The sequence below is a fragment of the Leishmania martiniquensis genome, chromosome 36 (assembly GCF_017916325.1).
Source record: "Leishmania martiniquensis isolate LSCM1 chromosome 36, whole genome shotgun sequence".
NCBI lineage: Eukaryota > Euglenozoa > Kinetoplastea > Trypanosomatida > Trypanosomatidae > Leishmania > Leishmania martiniquensis.
Window position 1 is genome coordinate 2,197,029 of NC_090171.1, and position 16,195 is coordinate 2,213,223.

The following is a 16,195-nucleotide window of genomic DNA, read 5'->3' on the forward strand; positions in this document are numbered from 1 at the left end:
GGTAAAGGGGGTGGGGGGAGGGCACCGGGGACGCCACACAGCCCACCTCCACCCCATCGCCGCGAATAACGAGCCACGCGGCTTAGCAACAGGGGCAGCTGCCCATGGGACAGGGGGTGGGGCGCCAGGACGATTCGTCGCTGCGGGCGAGGGGGGTGGCCTCGTGACTCAAACCCATCTCTCACCCAGCCCCCCCACCGCCTAGTGGTGTGTGGACCCTACCCCGCCCTGGAAGGGTAGCGGTGCTGGAGAGAGAGTGAAGCAGAGACCGAGCTCAGATGACCCGGGTCGGCGCAGCTCTGTCACGCCTGTCGACGGCTGCTTTGCCCGACGCGATTGCGCCTGTGCGTTATGCCTGGAGGCAGAGCGGGAGGGGGGTGGCATGGCGGTGCCATGGTATTTGGGCAAAGAGGCAGAGGGGAGTGCAACCGGCATGTTGTACGGCAGAAAGTGGGCACAGTCCCCGAAACCTAAGGGGAAAGAAGACCTGTCGGCTGGCGTTTTTGACGCCCGTTAATCGAACAAAAGAAAAGACACTTTCGTTCAGAGACGCGGACACTCTGACAGATACACACACACATACGGACTGAGAGAGAATGTCCCTGCCTTCCACGAGGTAATTTAGAGGCTGCGGACAAGACACCACGGGACACGCTGAACGCTCACGAGGTTCCCTTGCCAAAGAGAGCACCCATGGTCGTGCTTGCGGCGTCACATTTATTGATCTTATCTCAGGAGGCTGGCGTGAGAAAGTCTGGCGCCGCTTCCTGCAGCCACTCCTCTCGCACTACTGAGATGTCTTTCATATACCGTTTGGTAGTCCGCACAACGCTGTTGAAAATGACCAGCGCAGGCTTCTTCCGGTGGGCGAAAAGGACGCTGGAGGGGTGAATGTGCACCGGAAGCTGCCCCACTATGGTCTGGTACATCCCAAGCTTCGCATTGTAGAAGGCGGCGTTCAGGAAGTAGCCGAAGCAGAGAGCGCGGCGTAGCAGTTCCGCGTCAAGCAGCTTCCCCTTGCCCTCGACTCCGCCGTGAGAGGGCTCACCGTCGCCATGTCGCAGCTGCTTGTAGCGCTCCAGTAGATCATCGGCGTCACCGCCGCTTTCGCCGCGGTGCCATTTTTGCGGCACAGAAGCGGAAACACCGCCACTGTCGACTCTTAAGTGTCGAAGAGAGGTGGGAAGAATCTTAGCGATCAGGTCGCTGTCGCTCTTCTCTTCCAAAATACCCTGGAGCTGCGTAATGATGTCCTCCACCTTCAGCATCTGCCGATGACTCATCGCGTTCAACTCGCACCAGGTCCTGCGCTGATCGCGTGGGGAGCGGCGGTATGCCTGGTAGATGCTAAGGAGAGTGGCGTGGTCGCCGGCGGACTTGGCAAAGGTGGCGCGGCAGCGATCCGCGGCTTCCTTGCATTCGCGCGAGGTGAGAAAGAGATTTTCCGTACTGGTCATAGCAATCACGACAACCCCCTCACGGGCGGCCCCGAGTGCCTTGGCGGCCAGAAGCACCATTGCTGGCATCGGCTCGATTGGGAAATCCGTCAAGCGGTCGCCCAGTGCCGTGATGTGACCCATCTTGTCAAGGGCTCGTAGCAGCATCAGCGTCTCCTCTGCCTTCGCGATGGAGCGCGGCTGCGGCATGTCCATAAACTCAAACGAGAGGATATCGTGAATGCGGAGGCTCTTCATTTGGAGCACCACACTCAGCAGGCTGCTGCGGCGGATTTCGGGGATGGTGTTCTCACTCAGGTTCTCAAACGCGTTGGCGGTGTAGAGGCGGTAGCACTTACCAGCTGCGACGCGGCCGGCACGCCCCGTGCGCTGCGTCGCCTGAGCACGACTGATGTCCACCTCCGTCAGTGCCTCCATACCAGACTTACTGTTGTAGTATTTGGCCTTCACCACACCGCTGTCCACGACGTAGCGGATGCCCTCTACCGTGATGGACGTCTCGGCGATGTTCGTGGCAAGAATCACCTTGCGCTGCCCGTGTTGGCTTGGCTCAAAGACAAGCAGCTGCTGCTCGTATGGCATCGCGGCGTACAAGGTCAGAACGGAGAAATCGGGCACGTCATTGGGCAGCAACTTCATGCGCTCCAGAAGAATGCGCTTCGCATCCTCAACTTCCTCCTGACCCGTTAGGAAGCACAGCACATCACCCGGCGGCTCCGTCTGGTGGATTAGAAGGATGGTGCTAATGGCTGCCTCGACATAGTCAGCTTGCGGCTCCACCGTGTGCATGACTGTTACGGGGAACATACGGCCGTGCACGACGCCGATTGGGGCGTTCCACCAGAACTTCGAAAAGTGTTCCGCGTTCAGCGTGGCAGACATGACGACAATCTTCAGTGAGTCACCGCGCTTGCGCGCAATCGCCTTTAATAGACCGAAAAGCACGTCCCCATGCAGCGTGCGCTCGTGGGCCTCATCGAGAAGGATGCAGCCATACTTGGACAGCATGGGGTCTCCCTGAATCTCACGAAGCAGGATGCCGTCCGTGAGAAACTTGATGCGCGTGGTGTCGGTGCACGTGTCATCGAAACGAACAGCGTAGGCAACTTCGCCGCCGACGCGTCCGCCGCGCTGCTGGGCCACATGCCGGGCAATACTGACCGCTGCGACACGGCGCGGCTGCGTGCACCCTACCATGCCCGCACCAGGGCGCTTGCTTAGGATATCGTCCCAAACGTACTGCGGAATCTGCGTTGTTTTGCCCGACCCAGTTTCGCCAACAATGATCACTGCTTGGTTCTTGCGTATCATGCGCACAATGGAGGTCCGTGCCTCTGTCACGGGGAGTTGTGGGCTGCTGCTCGTCATGATGCGCTGCAGCTGAAGAGAAACAACGAAAGGGTTCCCCGAAAGCGTTGTGGTGGTGGTAGTGATGGTGTGTGTGTGTGGGGAGGAACCACCTGCGCATTCTTGCAGTTTTGTTTCCATGGTCAGCGCTCGGAGAGGGATTCGGTTTTGGGAAGGGAGAGAGGCGACGAGGAGAGGTTTGGCGAACTACTCTAAAGGTGCGTTGTGCAGACGCTCGCTGCGTGGCGCATGACGATAGGAAGAGAGCAGACGACGCGGCCGTTCCCCCCCTTTCTGGACGGATTCGCCGTGGGGGCACATCGGCAAGCGGGAATGGCCCATTGGAGGGGCATACGCACGATAATGGCGAGCGCCAGGCTCACTTTCTTTTCCGCGTTTCCTTCGTCGACTACGCCACGCCAAGTTCGCATGCGAGTTTAATCTGTAAAAAGCAACACCGACTTCGCGCCTATTCAGCTCCCCGCACACAGGTGGAGGAGGAAGAGAGAGGGAGAGAAGGGGATGCGAACACAACAGCGGCATATCGCGTCAACGATCGATGTGGGCAGTTGCGAGCGATGCGCAGGCTGCCAAGCATCTAGGTATGGGGAAATGTGCCAATGTCGAAGACGCGCACACCAACGCGAGGCCCACTTTAGCCTCAGAGACACAACGGTCTACCTCGCGGATCGTCTTGGGGTTCAGCGACGTCATCGACACTTGGGTAGAGAGATCTCGCTTGCCTTGGATGCGTGCGCTTGCGATACCGACCTCATCTCAGCCTGTTTTTCAACCGCAGAGTGAGGCTAGATCGCCGCCGAAGAGGTATTCCTCCGGCACGGAGTTGAAAAGATGCTGAAACTGATAGGCGGTGAAGATGTAAAAGGGGATATCGATGGGCTGCAGACGTGTCCACTCCGCCCGTGCGGCATCGCCCATCGGCGTCTTGGCGCGGAGGGCTGTTGAAAGGAGCTGGTGGCTTGGGTAGGTGGCGTCCGCCCACAGTTCCGCGACGGCGAGGCCAGTCAGGATGGGCATCGTACGGCCACGCAGAAACCGGGGCAGTTTGTCATGGAAGACCTTGAAGAAGACGTAGACGGGTGGCGTGACAATGCAGGCTGGTGCCAGGAACAGCTGATACTGCATGAATCGATACGAGACCCAGAACTTCTTCTCCTCCTTTGTCGCCGGCAGCTCGTCGGAGAGGCAAATGAGACGGCAGTTGTCCATCAAGAGCTTCACGTTGCGCATTTTCTCGCGCGTATGGCGCTCGCTGGGGATGGGAAAGAGGGGAATGCGGTACCGCAGCCCATCGGTGCCAGACCAACTTCGCGTACCAGGGTCGTACACGCCAGGGTCACTATCCTCCGGTGCCGCCGCCTGGAAGCTAGTCTGTGCCTGGCCGAGCACAACTTGAATGAAGTCCACCAAGAAGGCGGTGAGGCCGCTGCTCATGTCAAAAAGCGAAGGCACATTGCTGCCAATGCCCGTGTTGTAGTGGGACATGAGGAGCAGGGGGATGCGGTGTGTGTGTGTGAGAGTGCTACGGAAGAGGGGAGAAGATGCACACACCTGCCTCACCCTCTTCGACTTACGAGCGTGAGAAAAAAAAGTGGGGGCCGTGCGCTATCGATGGCGGTCGCAGGGCGCGCCGTTGATGGAAAGGCGAGAGGAGACGAAGTTGGGCTGACGCAGATGATGGGGTGAGTCCAGTCACCCTAGAAGGTAGACGGAAACGAGGGGCGCAGGCGTATCTTTGACACTCACCCCTCGTTTCCCGGCGGCATCGTCGACAGGTCGCTGGTTTTCGCTGCGTTGCTCCTGCGTTACACTGATTCGGCTCCCCTCTTTGTCAGTACCTTTCGCCCTATTTTAGTTGCGTACCGGGATAGGGAAGGGGGTATGAGGGTGAGGAATCTGCCGTCTGTCGGGTTGCACCGGCACTCAGACGGGGTGATCGTGGGAGAGATGTGACGGCGAGCAGAATAACAACGACACACAAACAATTTCACGGCGGTGCGAAAGGGTCGTCTCGCAATATGAGCCTTCTCTCTTTCCCTCTCTCGGCGCTACTCATTCCACGATCGCGTTTCAGGTCGATGCGGGATGGCAAGTAAGTTCCGATGGACGTCATCCGGCCGCATCGGGTGGAGGAAAATCTTGCGACTGTGAGGCCCATAAAAGTACTCGAGGCGCTTATTCTGCTCCAGAACCTTCGGCTTGTCCTTGAAGTGCTCTCGCAGCTCCATCAACTGCTTTGTCCGCAGGCTACCGTGTACCTCCGTGATGGACGGAGGCCTGAGTTGCGCTTTCGTCTCGAGAGGCCGCGCGGAGGCGAAGGCCCGATCCAGCCGCTTCGCCATCACTTCCGCAACGTGCGTCATTTCGTCTCGTTTGTCAACGCAGCGCATTTCGTCGCAAATTTCCGCCGCGCGCAAGACAATCGCCACCGCGTCGGGGTGGGAGTGCGAGCAGCCCTGTGCAAACTGCGCGCAGCCCTCCACATATTGCAAGAAGGTATCCTGGTCCGGCTCAGGTAGCTCATCAAACACTTTTATTTGACCACTCAGGCGCATCTCGCTGAAGCACTCGAGAGCCTTCAGCAGCATCTTGGCCTTGTCATAGCCGCGATTGCTGTCTTTCACTTTCCACCGTCGGGTCATGAGCGTCACGAGCACGTTAAGCCGCTCCGCCGGCGGCAGATCTTCAAGACGGTTCGTCGACAAAACGTAGGCGTCGTTGTCACTGTCGTCGCGCAGGATCGCGAGGTTCTCAGTAGCCTCGCGCTCGTGGCCAACCTCGGAAACGAGTTCGTAGTTGTTCCCCGCCGTCAGCCACCAATTGCGGGAGAAGCGCCGGCAGTCCTTCACAAGGCTTTTGTGGCGCGCGTGCCGGTACTGATGCAAATTGCGGAGGCCGCGTCGTTGGTGTGCGATGGACGCGTTGAAACATGGAAGGGGTCTCCAAGACGGCAGCGATGTGCATGCGCATAACTGCAGCGACGCAACAGCGCATGCGACAGATGGCAAGCGCAGCATCGGTATGGGTACGCTGACTGGTGATGTGCAAAGAGAGCCAATATCAATATACAAGGGTCCAATACCAAGTACTGGCTCCCAGTCGGAGGCGACAAAACAAAGCGCGCCCAGAGATGAGAGTGAGGGAGACGCAGAGGGGGCCGCTGCTGCAAAGTCAGAGACGGACGCGTGCACCCGAGGCTGCAGCGCGTTATCAACTCCTCTGGGCTCTCTTATACACCTCTCAATTGAATGGCCATGCATTGCTCAAAGTTGTACACGAGTCCGTGCCGACAGCGTGACCGACATATGCGTGAGAGTGACGAGGACAGAGTGAGAGAGATGAGGAAGCCGGCAGCAGCCACCGCTACGCCTGCTTTCAACTCACGCAGAGAAGCAAGTGCCCTGATACGCGGGGCGAGACCGGTCAGCGACGGAACAATGCGACTGACGACGCAGCAGGAGGAACCTTTTTTTTCATGTTTTGCTCATGCGCAAGTCAACGCTGCTCGGCAGTCATACTCGATAGACACCCTCAGAGCGGCGCGCCTGCGGCCGTGAATGTGACCGCCGACGCTGTTGGGGTCATCGGCGATGTCCCTCTCTCTCTCGCGCGCGCGCGCGTGTCGCGCTAAAGGATGAAGTAGCCGAACACAAAAAGTGAGAGGGTACTGCCGAAATCAACCCGTCGAATCGCCCGTTGAAACCTCTTTGACTCCTCGGAGCAGCTCGTCTCGCCACTCAGCGAGACAGGCATACACGCCACACCAACACAGAAATCACTATGTTTCACATCGTCGTTCTCCGCCACCGGTGGGCGAGGGGAGGGTGGCGCGAAGGCGCAGCCCCATGCCTACCGGTTGAAGTGAGGTAGATGGCCGTTCCTCGGGTACTCACACCCACAAACACCCCACATGGAAACACGTCTGCTACACGCGTGCGAGTCCTTTGCTTCGTCCTTACTTCAGCATGTCTACTTCACCGCGAACGCATCCTCCCAGGCACAGGCACACAACCTCCCCCCTGGTCCCTCTACTGCACGTGGCTACACCAAACGAAAATGGGGCGATTCATATTCCACGGTGCCGCTTGGCTCATTGCAGCTCGCACCGCGCACAATGGAGGCTAAGTGGGAGGGCTACGCTCTTAATCATCACCACGCAGGCAGCATGGTAGAAAACGATCAAGTGCACTTACGTTTATTTGCAGGTCTGCGCGAGTCGAACTTAAGAGGTAAACACCTCACCACGGCTGCACGCCTCTTCAGTATGGTGCTCTTCTGCACCTGCCTGCCCCCACCATGCGACTGCAGCGGCACCGAAGGAAAGGCTGTCTGCAGGTGCTGCGGTTGCCCCCTCGCGAAAGGCGCTTCGACGGCATACATGACGCGGCGTACGTGCGGGTCACGCGTCAACATCTAACTTAGCCCGCCTCACGGCACGCTGGAGAGAGCCCTTTGTTCCTCCATCCTTCGCCTTCGAAGTCTTTTTTTTGCTAGCGTACACGGGCACCCGCGCACTCCGGTCTGATTGCATCTGCTTCGTGCGCGCTGCGCGCTCTTTCGAGCGTTTTTCGTGGTAACGCTTGTCGTGGTATTCGTCGCGAGGCGCCCGCTGCTGCGGTGGCGGAGAGAGGGCAGCTGCGCTCGCGCAGGCGGGCTCGTGGTCCCTAGCGGCAGTTGTCGGCTCGACGTCCACGTGCCCGGGAGAAGGGCCATCAGCGCCTCCGCCGCCACCACGACGCCCACGTCCCCGCCGCCCGCGACTGTCGCTGTCATCATCGTCGCCGGCGGAGGAATCGTCAATGATGTCACCGCCTGCGAGGTGCACGTCTTGCTGAGCATCGTCCAGCTCATCTTCGTACATGATCTCGTTCAGGAGGCGAATCTTCGCCTTCATCTCTTCGTCGATGTCAAAGGAGTCTGAGATGTAGGCCTGAGGGTCGTTCAAGGTGACTTTGTACTCCGCCTCGTCCTCCATCTCGTCCTCGTTCGCGCCGCCGTTGATGTAACCGTCCTCTCCGTCCGGGTCCATCAGCACCTCGTACAGATCGCGGCCCATAAGACGATAGAGTGCGTCAGGCTCCAAGTTGTCGTCGAAATCGTATAATGCCAAATGCCCTGACGCTCCAGCACCAGTTGCCGCCGGCGACTCAGCCGAAGGGGTGTTTGCAGCGCCGTGATCCATCCCGGCCTCATGCGCGGCCAGTTCCGCTTCATAATGCCCTGGCGCCGTCAGCGGCGCAACCAGGTGCGGCGGCAAGTTCTCCATACTCGCGTCCATGATAAATTGCTCCACGTCGTTGCTGTAGAAGTTCAAGGCGGCGCGTACACCAGCCGCGTTGTACTGGGGAAACACCTCCATGACCATGGCGACGAGAGGATCGTCACTGCTAACGGCTACGGCTGACGGCGGCGGCGTCTCACCCACCGCCGGGCTACGGTCGTTGCCGGCGGCGTCAGGGAGGGCGCTGCCTGTTGAGAGGTCCGCAAGCGCGCTTTTTATCGTGTCTTCCGAGGCGCCGAGTTTTGCCGCTTCTTCGGCCGTCACTAGGTGGCGAGCGAGAAGATCGTCGATGTGCACGCCCTGGCGCACCAGCTCCAGCAGCAAGAGTTCGAAGAAGCGCTGCCTGCATCCACGGGCAGCGTCGGCGAAATCGTTGCTGTCTGCCGTGTCCTTCGTCAGCGTTAGCATCACCTGGCCTAGCCCCTTCTCACTCGCGTCGTCGGCGAAGCGGACTGGCGGGTAGAGGAAGTTGATGAGGCCCAAGAAGGACCCGCTTCCGTACGCCTGTAACGTTTCCTCCACAAATCCACGCCCGTGCTGACGCAGGTAATCACGCAGGTGACTGTAGGTGCGATTGATAAGCTGCGGAATGCAGTAGCCATCCATGTGCTGCGGACGCCGCCGCGGCGCCTGCGTTACATAGGTGTGGTACAAGATGAGCACCGATGCGGTGTTGATCGCGGCATTCACGATGACCGAGTTGGCTCGGCTTAGGATTGGGCGCCGTGGCGCGAGACCATCGCAGACCATGACGAAGTGCTGCAGAATGGGCGACAGCACGTCGACAATGACGCGCAAAGCCCGAAGTGTTCGCGGCAAGGAGATGTAGTCTGAGAGAAAGGGAGCGCAATGCACCACGGCCCAGAGCTGCTTGGTCAGGCGATACACCTGCTCGAAAAGGGAAAGGATGTCGCCTGACTGTCGCTGGAACCGGCCACGCTGCAGATCACGCGCGCATCGTACGGCGCAGCGGCTGACGCCGTCCCACCACACAGGCATGAAGACGTGGAGCGTGCACAGGTATCCAGGGTTGAGAAGAATCAATGAGGTGAGCGTGACGGAGGCGGCTGCGCCGCTGTGACGTAACAGCAGCAAAGACAGAGGAAAAAGCAGCTTCCACGGAAGGAGCACATTTAGCTGTGTGGCCAGGCTTGCCGGGTCGACAAGGCGGCGCGCGCACAGATCTGTGCTAGTCGCGAGGCGAATGAGAACTTCAATGGCGTGTTGCTCTCCATCCGCTGTTACGGCGCTGCGCTGAGCCTTTGAATGGGAGCTGTGGGCGTGGTCCACAGCCGTGATGACGTTCACCAACACCACTGGTAGCCGGTCGTGGTTCGCCACGACGATCCAAAAGGTGATATCATCCGCTCCCGCTAACCGTTCCAAGCTGGCCCACAGCTTGTCCGATAGATCGACGGAGCTGAAGAAAGTGCTGCAGACGGCGCCGCCTACATCCGGAAAGGCATCCTGCAGTGAAGCGGTCATGCTGCTCGTTGCGCGCGGGTGATAAGAGGCGTATGACCGTCGTGGGGAGTCGGTGTAGCGATTCTTCACCAGTGAAGATCATGTGAGGTCACTTCTCCGACTTTTTTTATTCCCCTTCCGCCGCCTCTCTGTGCCCCAACGACGAGAAGAACACAATCAAACGTGATGCTGTGCGTTCAGCGGAAAGGAACGACCACCGAATATATATATATAAAGTGTTAGGCAGATGCACACCCTCATGAGAAGCCCACCCATCGTGTTTGGTGAAGAGGAAAGGGGAGATGGGGGAGAGGAGGGGGTCGATAGTTCTCACTGCGACTGTCGCTGCTTCCTGCAGACAAAAGAGGGCAGCTAAACGCTTGGGAGGCAAGCACACGCAAAGGCAACAGTCGCCGCCTCACCTTCCCCATGCCTTGGCACAAGATGGCGTTGCCGCGCGTTCGAAAGCCCCTTTCCAGCGCATGCAGGCCAAACGAAGAGTCGTCTCTGCTGATGCCATAGCTACATAATTGGCAAAGGTGTCAGCCTTTCCGGGACATAAGTAAGCGTCGACAGGGAGGGAGAGGCAGGGGTAGAGAGGCTCCCTCGCTGCCTAGGTGGCCCGGCGCCGAGGAAATGGCGTATGTACATGGAGGAAAGGTGACGGGAGGCTCGCGTGCGGCATTGCCACGGCGCGCTGGCGCGGGGGTACAACGCGCGAATTGGGCCGCTCGCACTTTTATTTCTTCTTCAGAAGTGCTCTCTCAAATGGTGCGCCCACATAAGCAGTGTCGCATGCGCGTCACGTAGAAGCAGAGACGAGAGCAGTTGAGCGGAACCAAGGTACGGGGGACGAGACCACTCGGGGGACCGGTTCCTGCTCAGGTCCAGGTGGACGTAACAGGCGATGCAGATACCGTCGAAGTGTCAAAGGAGGGGGGCGCACAGGCGGGAGGTGCTTTCACACAAACATACAAGACAGATGGTGTGTGTGTGGGGGGAGGGGGTACGTGACAAAAATGCTTCTCTTCATCAGACACTGTCTGCACGTTACACCAGGCACAAAAAGTCGCACGGCGTGGGGCGCAAAGGAGGCGACAAGCGCTGGTGATGGGGCCAGCATCCGTCAGATGGTTTCGTCCGCGCCACAGCACTCTTTTTCGCTTTGCCGTCGAGCACACGCAGGCATGTGCGAACGGCGTCGGCTGCACATTTCCCCTCGCTCCCTCACTCTGATGTTTTTTTTTCGCTCCTGAGGAACGCCACTCGGAAAAAAAAATTCCCTAAAAAACAGAAACACATACTCCGACACAGCGGGGGGCATCGCTGAGGTGCGGGGGACCAAGTGCACCGCAGCGGCAGCGTAGCGTCTGCTACACCGACGTAGGAAAAAAACACGAAAACAGTGAGACGCCCGCGCCTGGACGCAGCTGTGCATCTTCTGGCCCAGGACAGATGCCATGGGTGACGAGATCGGCGAAGATGAGACAGACTTTATTTTTCTTCTTGTCACAGAACTGCGCACGAGCGACTTCTTCGCGCCATGCGAAGCGCCTGTGTACCACCTCCACCCGCTTCACCGCCACCGCCACTACCTCCCTCTCTCTACGCTTTCGTGTTCTCTTCTACTTGATGCACGTAGTCGACAAAATCATCCATGGCCACCGGCCAGGAGTCCTCCTTGTCGTAGGTGTCGTAGTTGTCGTACTGGGCAAACAGCAGCAGTTGCGTCCACGTGTCGAACGAGACCCCCGTCTGCTCCACTGCAGCCTTGCCCGATTTGTTTTCGGCGGCCTCCTCGTTCAGTATGGTGATGAAATGAAGCCACTGATGGAGACGCGGGAAGCACACATACGCGGCGAACTTATGGCGCCCCTCCTCCGGCGTGAAGGACACCAGCGACGCCGAAAAAAAACACGACCACAACTCCAGCGCGCTCTCCACACGATCCGAGGCGTCGTTGCCTTTCAGGCACCAATTGTATAGAAACTGGTAGAACCTGCGGCGCGTCTCCTCGTTGCTGCGAATGGTTTTGTTGAGGTCGACAACCGCGGCATGGGCGGCGGCAAATAAGGGGGCATACCCGTTCTCCTTGGCCGGTGGGACAGCGCTTCGGGGAAGCTTGCTGACAAGATCCGCCATCCACGCAACGAAGTGCCATTCCGATATTTTGTAAATCCGCTTCGATGACTCGTCTACCGCAAAGGCCAAAACATACAGTGAAAGGTCCTCCAGGCTCAAGCACGTAGCCGCGGCGAGCGACTCGAAGTGACCCAGCTCGAGGAACCGCTCACCGTGTACCTCGGCCGGCACAGGAATTTGCTCATAGATGTAGTCAAAGGCCTCCTGCGCCACCTTCGCCTTGGGTGCCTCGTTGGACCTCGACACCCTTAAGAATCCCATCCGAGATGCAGCGCAGGGGCGAAGCAGCTGGGGCGCGCACGTGTGCGATCACTACCGGCTGACCAACGGAACAGGTGGAAAGCCGACAGAAATAGCAAGACGGGGACGATCAAAGAAGAGGTGCGCAGTTGAAGCAGAGGACGATTGAAATGGTGCGCGGGGGACGTCAGAAGGGCGAGGGGTATGATGGAGAGGCAAACAAGACGAGAAAGAAGACGCACACACGGTGACGCACACAAGGAACGCGAAAAGGTCGAAGCACGAGACTGGGAGGGAGGGAGGGGGGGAGGGGACCACGACAACCGCCCGAGCACAGCCCGTAACACCGGAAGGCAAGAAACACAAGCACCAGAGGTAAAGCAAACTCGCAGGCGACCACTCACTCATCCATCCCGCCGAGAATACCCACGCACATCCACACGCATACAAGCCACCACTCTCAACTGGCACTGACCTCGGAGGGAGACGGATTAGAAGGAATCGGCACCAGATGCACCCTGTAGCAAGCGAATAATGCAGTGGCCCGTCGTCGCCTACGCCTGTGCAAGTGGCCACGTCCTGTGCAGAGCAATGCACGCGCGAGCCGAGACAATCTGTGGAGAACACGAAATCACCGCGCTGCTGAAGTGATGCGTTTTGTTCCGAGCCGTGAACGTAAGTGGCGAACGCGCAGAAATAAGTATATGTCTGGAGAGCAGTATCCTGACAAGAGGAGGAAGGCGGATATGAAGAGAGAGAAAGAGGAAGAGGCAGGGGTGCGAGGACGATGTGTGCGCGTGCGCAGACGTGCCTCGGGGCAAACACAACGGTGAAGCAGGTCCCGACTTGTTGTGGCTCGGTAGCCTGCGGGCGGGAGAGAGAGAGTCCATGTAAGGCGCCTTCTGAGGGATTGAATCCTCCTAGACGGGGGGCGTCAGCGAGGGCGAGAACATTAGCTGTCAAAGGTGGCGCCTCAAGGGGCCGGCGCTGTTCTCTTCGTGCGTGTCACCGTGCATCTGGGGCTATGACTACTTCAAATGGGCGGACATACACCGATTCAAACGAGAGAGGAAGAGAGGAGGTCGCACCTCCACAAAAAAAACAGCACGAAGGGAAAAACAAACAAAAAGAAACGCCACAGCCAACACAGCCAGACAGGGAGGGAGAGGCTACGCCCGGGAACGAGGCAGTTCGCCACCAGTGGGTATAGGGGCGCCGGCTCTTCATGCTCTACCGGTTCGTAATGTAGCGCATGCGCGCCGGGTCCGTTCGCTTGACACAGTTGCACACAGTGTGTATATTGCACTTGCGCTCCCCTGTCTTGACCCACTTGCCGCCCTTGCCCTGCTTTACAGCAAAGCTAACGTTTCGAGAGCTAATCATCTTCAGGTCCCCGCGCTTGTGCTTGATTTTGCCCTTTCCAGTGAGCTTGCGCGGGCGGTCTGCCATGGCAAGCTTCCGCTTCTGCTTCGGGGCCTTCTTGGTACGCTTGCCCATCGCTGAGAGATTACTACGCGATTGTGTGTGTGTGTGTTCTGTTTCTCCTCCAGACCCGAGTAGTGAGCGGGCGCCGTGGGTGGCGCACAAGGCGTAGCGGCGCGCGCGTTGCTTGGTTTCAGTCACCCGCACAGGAGGGAAGGGAGAGCGACAGAGAGGCAGGGGGAGGAGGGGGGAGGGAGACGAGCGGCGAGGAGAGGCGATCACATACGCAGGCGTTCAGGACCCCCCGAAGGGATGCGCGGCGAACAAAAGCTCGCGTTTTCAATGGTGCAAAATCTTTTTCGTATTCGCTTTCTTCCCTCAATGCCGTCGCGTTCTCTTCACAGCAGAAAATACAAAAAAGATTGAGAGAGAGAGGGAAAACGCCTGGTGCACGCAGCACTCATGCATGGCAAAACGGATGTTTGCGTGTCCTCCAGTAACACGCTTGCCACTCCTGTTGAATAAACAGGCAAGCACATACGTGCGGGGGGTACTTTTATGGAAGGCCATGCGTTCGCGCCAGACGAATGCTTCGGTGCATCTTGTGCCGGCAGCGTCGCTGTGCTTCACGCAAAGAGAAGCCCCGCGCCGGCTTTTTATACGGAAGAATCCTAGGCAACCAAACGCCGACACACACGCACCAAGCCGCTAGCGGGAGGCGGCAAACTGCAGCAGTCGCATGGCGTCCGGAAGGTGGGTGCATTGCTGCAGCCAATCACAACACTGGCTAAGCTGCTCCTCGTCCATGTCGTACCGCCGCCCCCACAGACTGGCAAGGAGTCGGCGAAGCGAGTCGTGCTGCCGCGGGTCTGTGCAACTGATTTGCAAAAGAGCGCCCAGTGTCCGCAGCAGATCTTCCGCGGCCATGTCCGCGCAGTTCGCCTCCACCGCGGCGTAGAGAGGTGCGAGCCTCTGCGACTCCTCGATAGACGCCTGGCCAAATACCGTCGCCACGCGCGTCACCACATCGGCCAACACGGAGGAGGCCCTTTGACGGGCATAGCGGAGGTGCTGCGGCTTGATTTGCTCGGTCAGCGCCAGCACCTGCTCCTTCGGTACTGTCGCCCACGTGCGCAGCAGAACTTCCACAGGATTCTCCGACGACTCCAGTCGCGGCGCGCGTGGAATGCGCGGGTGGTCTCGGATGCCACAGTGCAGAAGCGCGTTCATGACGAAGGGGCCTTCGTGTGGCTTGATATCCTTCAGCTTTTCCGCTGTGATGGCGATACTCCGCTCGACCTTGGCGTGCCACGCCTCACGGAGCTCCAGCGGTACCTGCTCCGTGGATACGCCACCCAAGGTGTAAAGGAGTTTGCAGCGCTCTTTTGCCGTGAGGCGGCCAATGCTGCGGCGGGTCTGCCGCGCTGCCATAAGTTTGTACTTGGGGTGCTCAATGCCAAGGCAGCAGAGGCCGTGGCCCACATCGATAAACCACTGGGGTGAAAGGGTATACGCGTCGTTGTTCAAGGGGTCGGCAACAGCTCGGTGCGCACGTGGGGGCAATGAGTGCGGCTGCTGAACATCACACGTCTCGTGCTGCGCGACATATGGAGAGGCGGGCAAGAATTGTTCGCGGCCGCGCTGCTGCCGTCGGTATGCGCGGGGGCCGCGCAGCGCGTGCAGAAAGATACCCTTCATGAGCCTGGCCTCACTCGGTGGTGGCTGCCGCAGCATTGCGAGTCCCAGAACGTGTTGCCGCACCGCCTCCGCGTTGCACTTCTCGGCCTCGACGAGGCTTGAAAAGAACTTCTGATGAATGTGGCGGTGCTGCAGTGTTCCGAGATGAAATATCACTTGGCACACCTGCTGGCTTGACAGTATCGCATGCTGGGAAAAAAGAACCTCGCAGCTGCGATTGCATACCTCCGCGTCATAGAGGCCGGTCTGCGCCATCGTTGCAAGGCACATACCAGCATCTGTTCGACTGAGATCGAGCTGGCGCAGCGATGCTAAAAGGCCGCGCGCCCCGACGCACCGCTGCATCTTGGCTTCCATTCGAAGCTTCGCCTTCGCTGGCAGCAAGCCGTTCTTGTCCGCAGCGACCGCAGGAAACTGAAAGTCTTTGCCGTAGACCCGGCTGGTCGCCTCTAGAAGTGACAGCACACTCAGTGTTGTGGGCTGCTCTCGCGCTATCGACCATAACTGCATGGCTTGATGATACACTGGCAAGAGAAACGACTCGAAGCAGCGCGCTGTCGATGTGGTGGCCGACGCCGTCGAGGACCTTGATGCCCGTCGGCCATCGGCATCCGAGGTCGATGGAAGCTTGGCTAGCACCAGCAGACGAGCCTGGCAGTCGGCAAGGGCACTGATAGAGCGAAGGAGCGAGCAGAGTTCGTTGAGGTTGCTCCCGGGAAAAAAGAGACCGCCAGGGTTGTACTTTGCCGTGAGGGTTGCGCAGAAGTCGAGTGCATCCAACGCGGGCAGCACGTCTTCCTCTGGCACGAAGCGTAGCACGGTCGCGCACGACCGCAGAAGCTTCGGTATCAACAAGGAGGTTTGTGAATTAAGGGAAGACGGCAACTCGATCGCTGGCAGCTGGTCACGCAGCAGCTGAACGCCTTCGCGAGCCAAGAGGAGTGGGGCACCGCGACGCTGGAGCAAATCCACCTGGATTCGCGACAGCTCGGCGCACAGCCCAGCCAAGCTCACGGAGTACATGCGGACCTGACTAACGCAGTCGTGGGCTCGCCTATGGTGCGACAGAGGACGAAGCAGATGATAGGCTTGGCTGTCAAGCGAAGAAGCGTTCGGTGGCTGC

At 59.0% G+C, this 16,195-nt stretch overlaps 6 protein-coding genes across 6 annotated transcripts; all 6 read right to left on the minus strand.

Annotated features, from left to right (window-relative positions):
* Positions 1-731: 731 nt before the first annotated feature.
* On the minus strand, positions 732-2,825 carry LSCM1_00600 (uncharacterized protein; the record flags this gene model as incomplete). The annotated part of the gene is made up of 1 exon (XM_067318247.1): positions 732-2,825. One exon carries the CDS (start codon positions 2,823-2,825, stop codon positions 732-734), a length of 2,094 nt encoding a protein of 697 aa, XP_067174352.1.
* Positions 2,826-3,593: 768 nt separating this feature from the next.
* Positions 3,594-4,310, minus strand: LSCM1_00601 (uncharacterized protein; the record flags this gene model as incomplete). The annotated part of the gene is made up of 1 exon (XM_067318248.1): positions 3,594-4,310. The coding sequence occupies one exon, from the start codon at positions 4,308-4,310 to the stop codon at positions 3,594-3,596; it is 717 nt and encodes a 238-aa protein (XP_067174353.1).
* Positions 4,311-4,873: 563 nt separating this feature from the next.
* Positions 4,874-5,842, minus strand: LSCM1_00602 (uncharacterized protein; the record flags this gene model as incomplete). Its single annotated transcript, XM_067318249.1, has 1 exon — positions 4,874-5,842. One exon carries the CDS (start codon positions 5,840-5,842, stop codon positions 4,874-4,876), a length of 969 nt encoding a protein of 322 aa, XP_067174354.1.
* A 1,382-nt stretch (positions 5,843-7,224) lies between these two features.
* LSCM1_00603 (uncharacterized protein) lies at positions 7,225-9,591 on the minus strand (the record flags this gene model as incomplete). The annotated part of the gene is made up of 1 exon (XM_067318250.1): positions 7,225-9,591. One exon carries the CDS (start codon positions 9,589-9,591, stop codon positions 7,225-7,227), a length of 2,367 nt encoding a protein of 788 aa, XP_067174355.1.
* Positions 9,592-11,175: 1,584 nt separating this feature from the next.
* On the minus strand, positions 11,176-11,973 carry LSCM1_00604 (uncharacterized protein; the record flags this gene model as incomplete). The annotated part of the gene is made up of 1 exon (XM_067318251.1): positions 11,176-11,973. One exon carries the CDS (start codon positions 11,971-11,973, stop codon positions 11,176-11,178), a length of 798 nt encoding a protein of 265 aa, XP_067174356.1.
* Positions 11,974-14,082: 2,109 nt separating this feature from the next.
* LSCM1_00606 (uncharacterized protein) lies at positions 14,083-16,095 on the minus strand (the record flags this gene model as incomplete). Its single annotated transcript, XM_067318252.1, has 1 exon — positions 14,083-16,095. The coding sequence occupies one exon, from the start codon at positions 16,093-16,095 to the stop codon at positions 14,083-14,085; it is 2,013 nt and encodes a 670-aa protein (XP_067174357.1).
* Between the last annotated feature and the right edge of the window lie 100 nt (positions 16,096-16,195).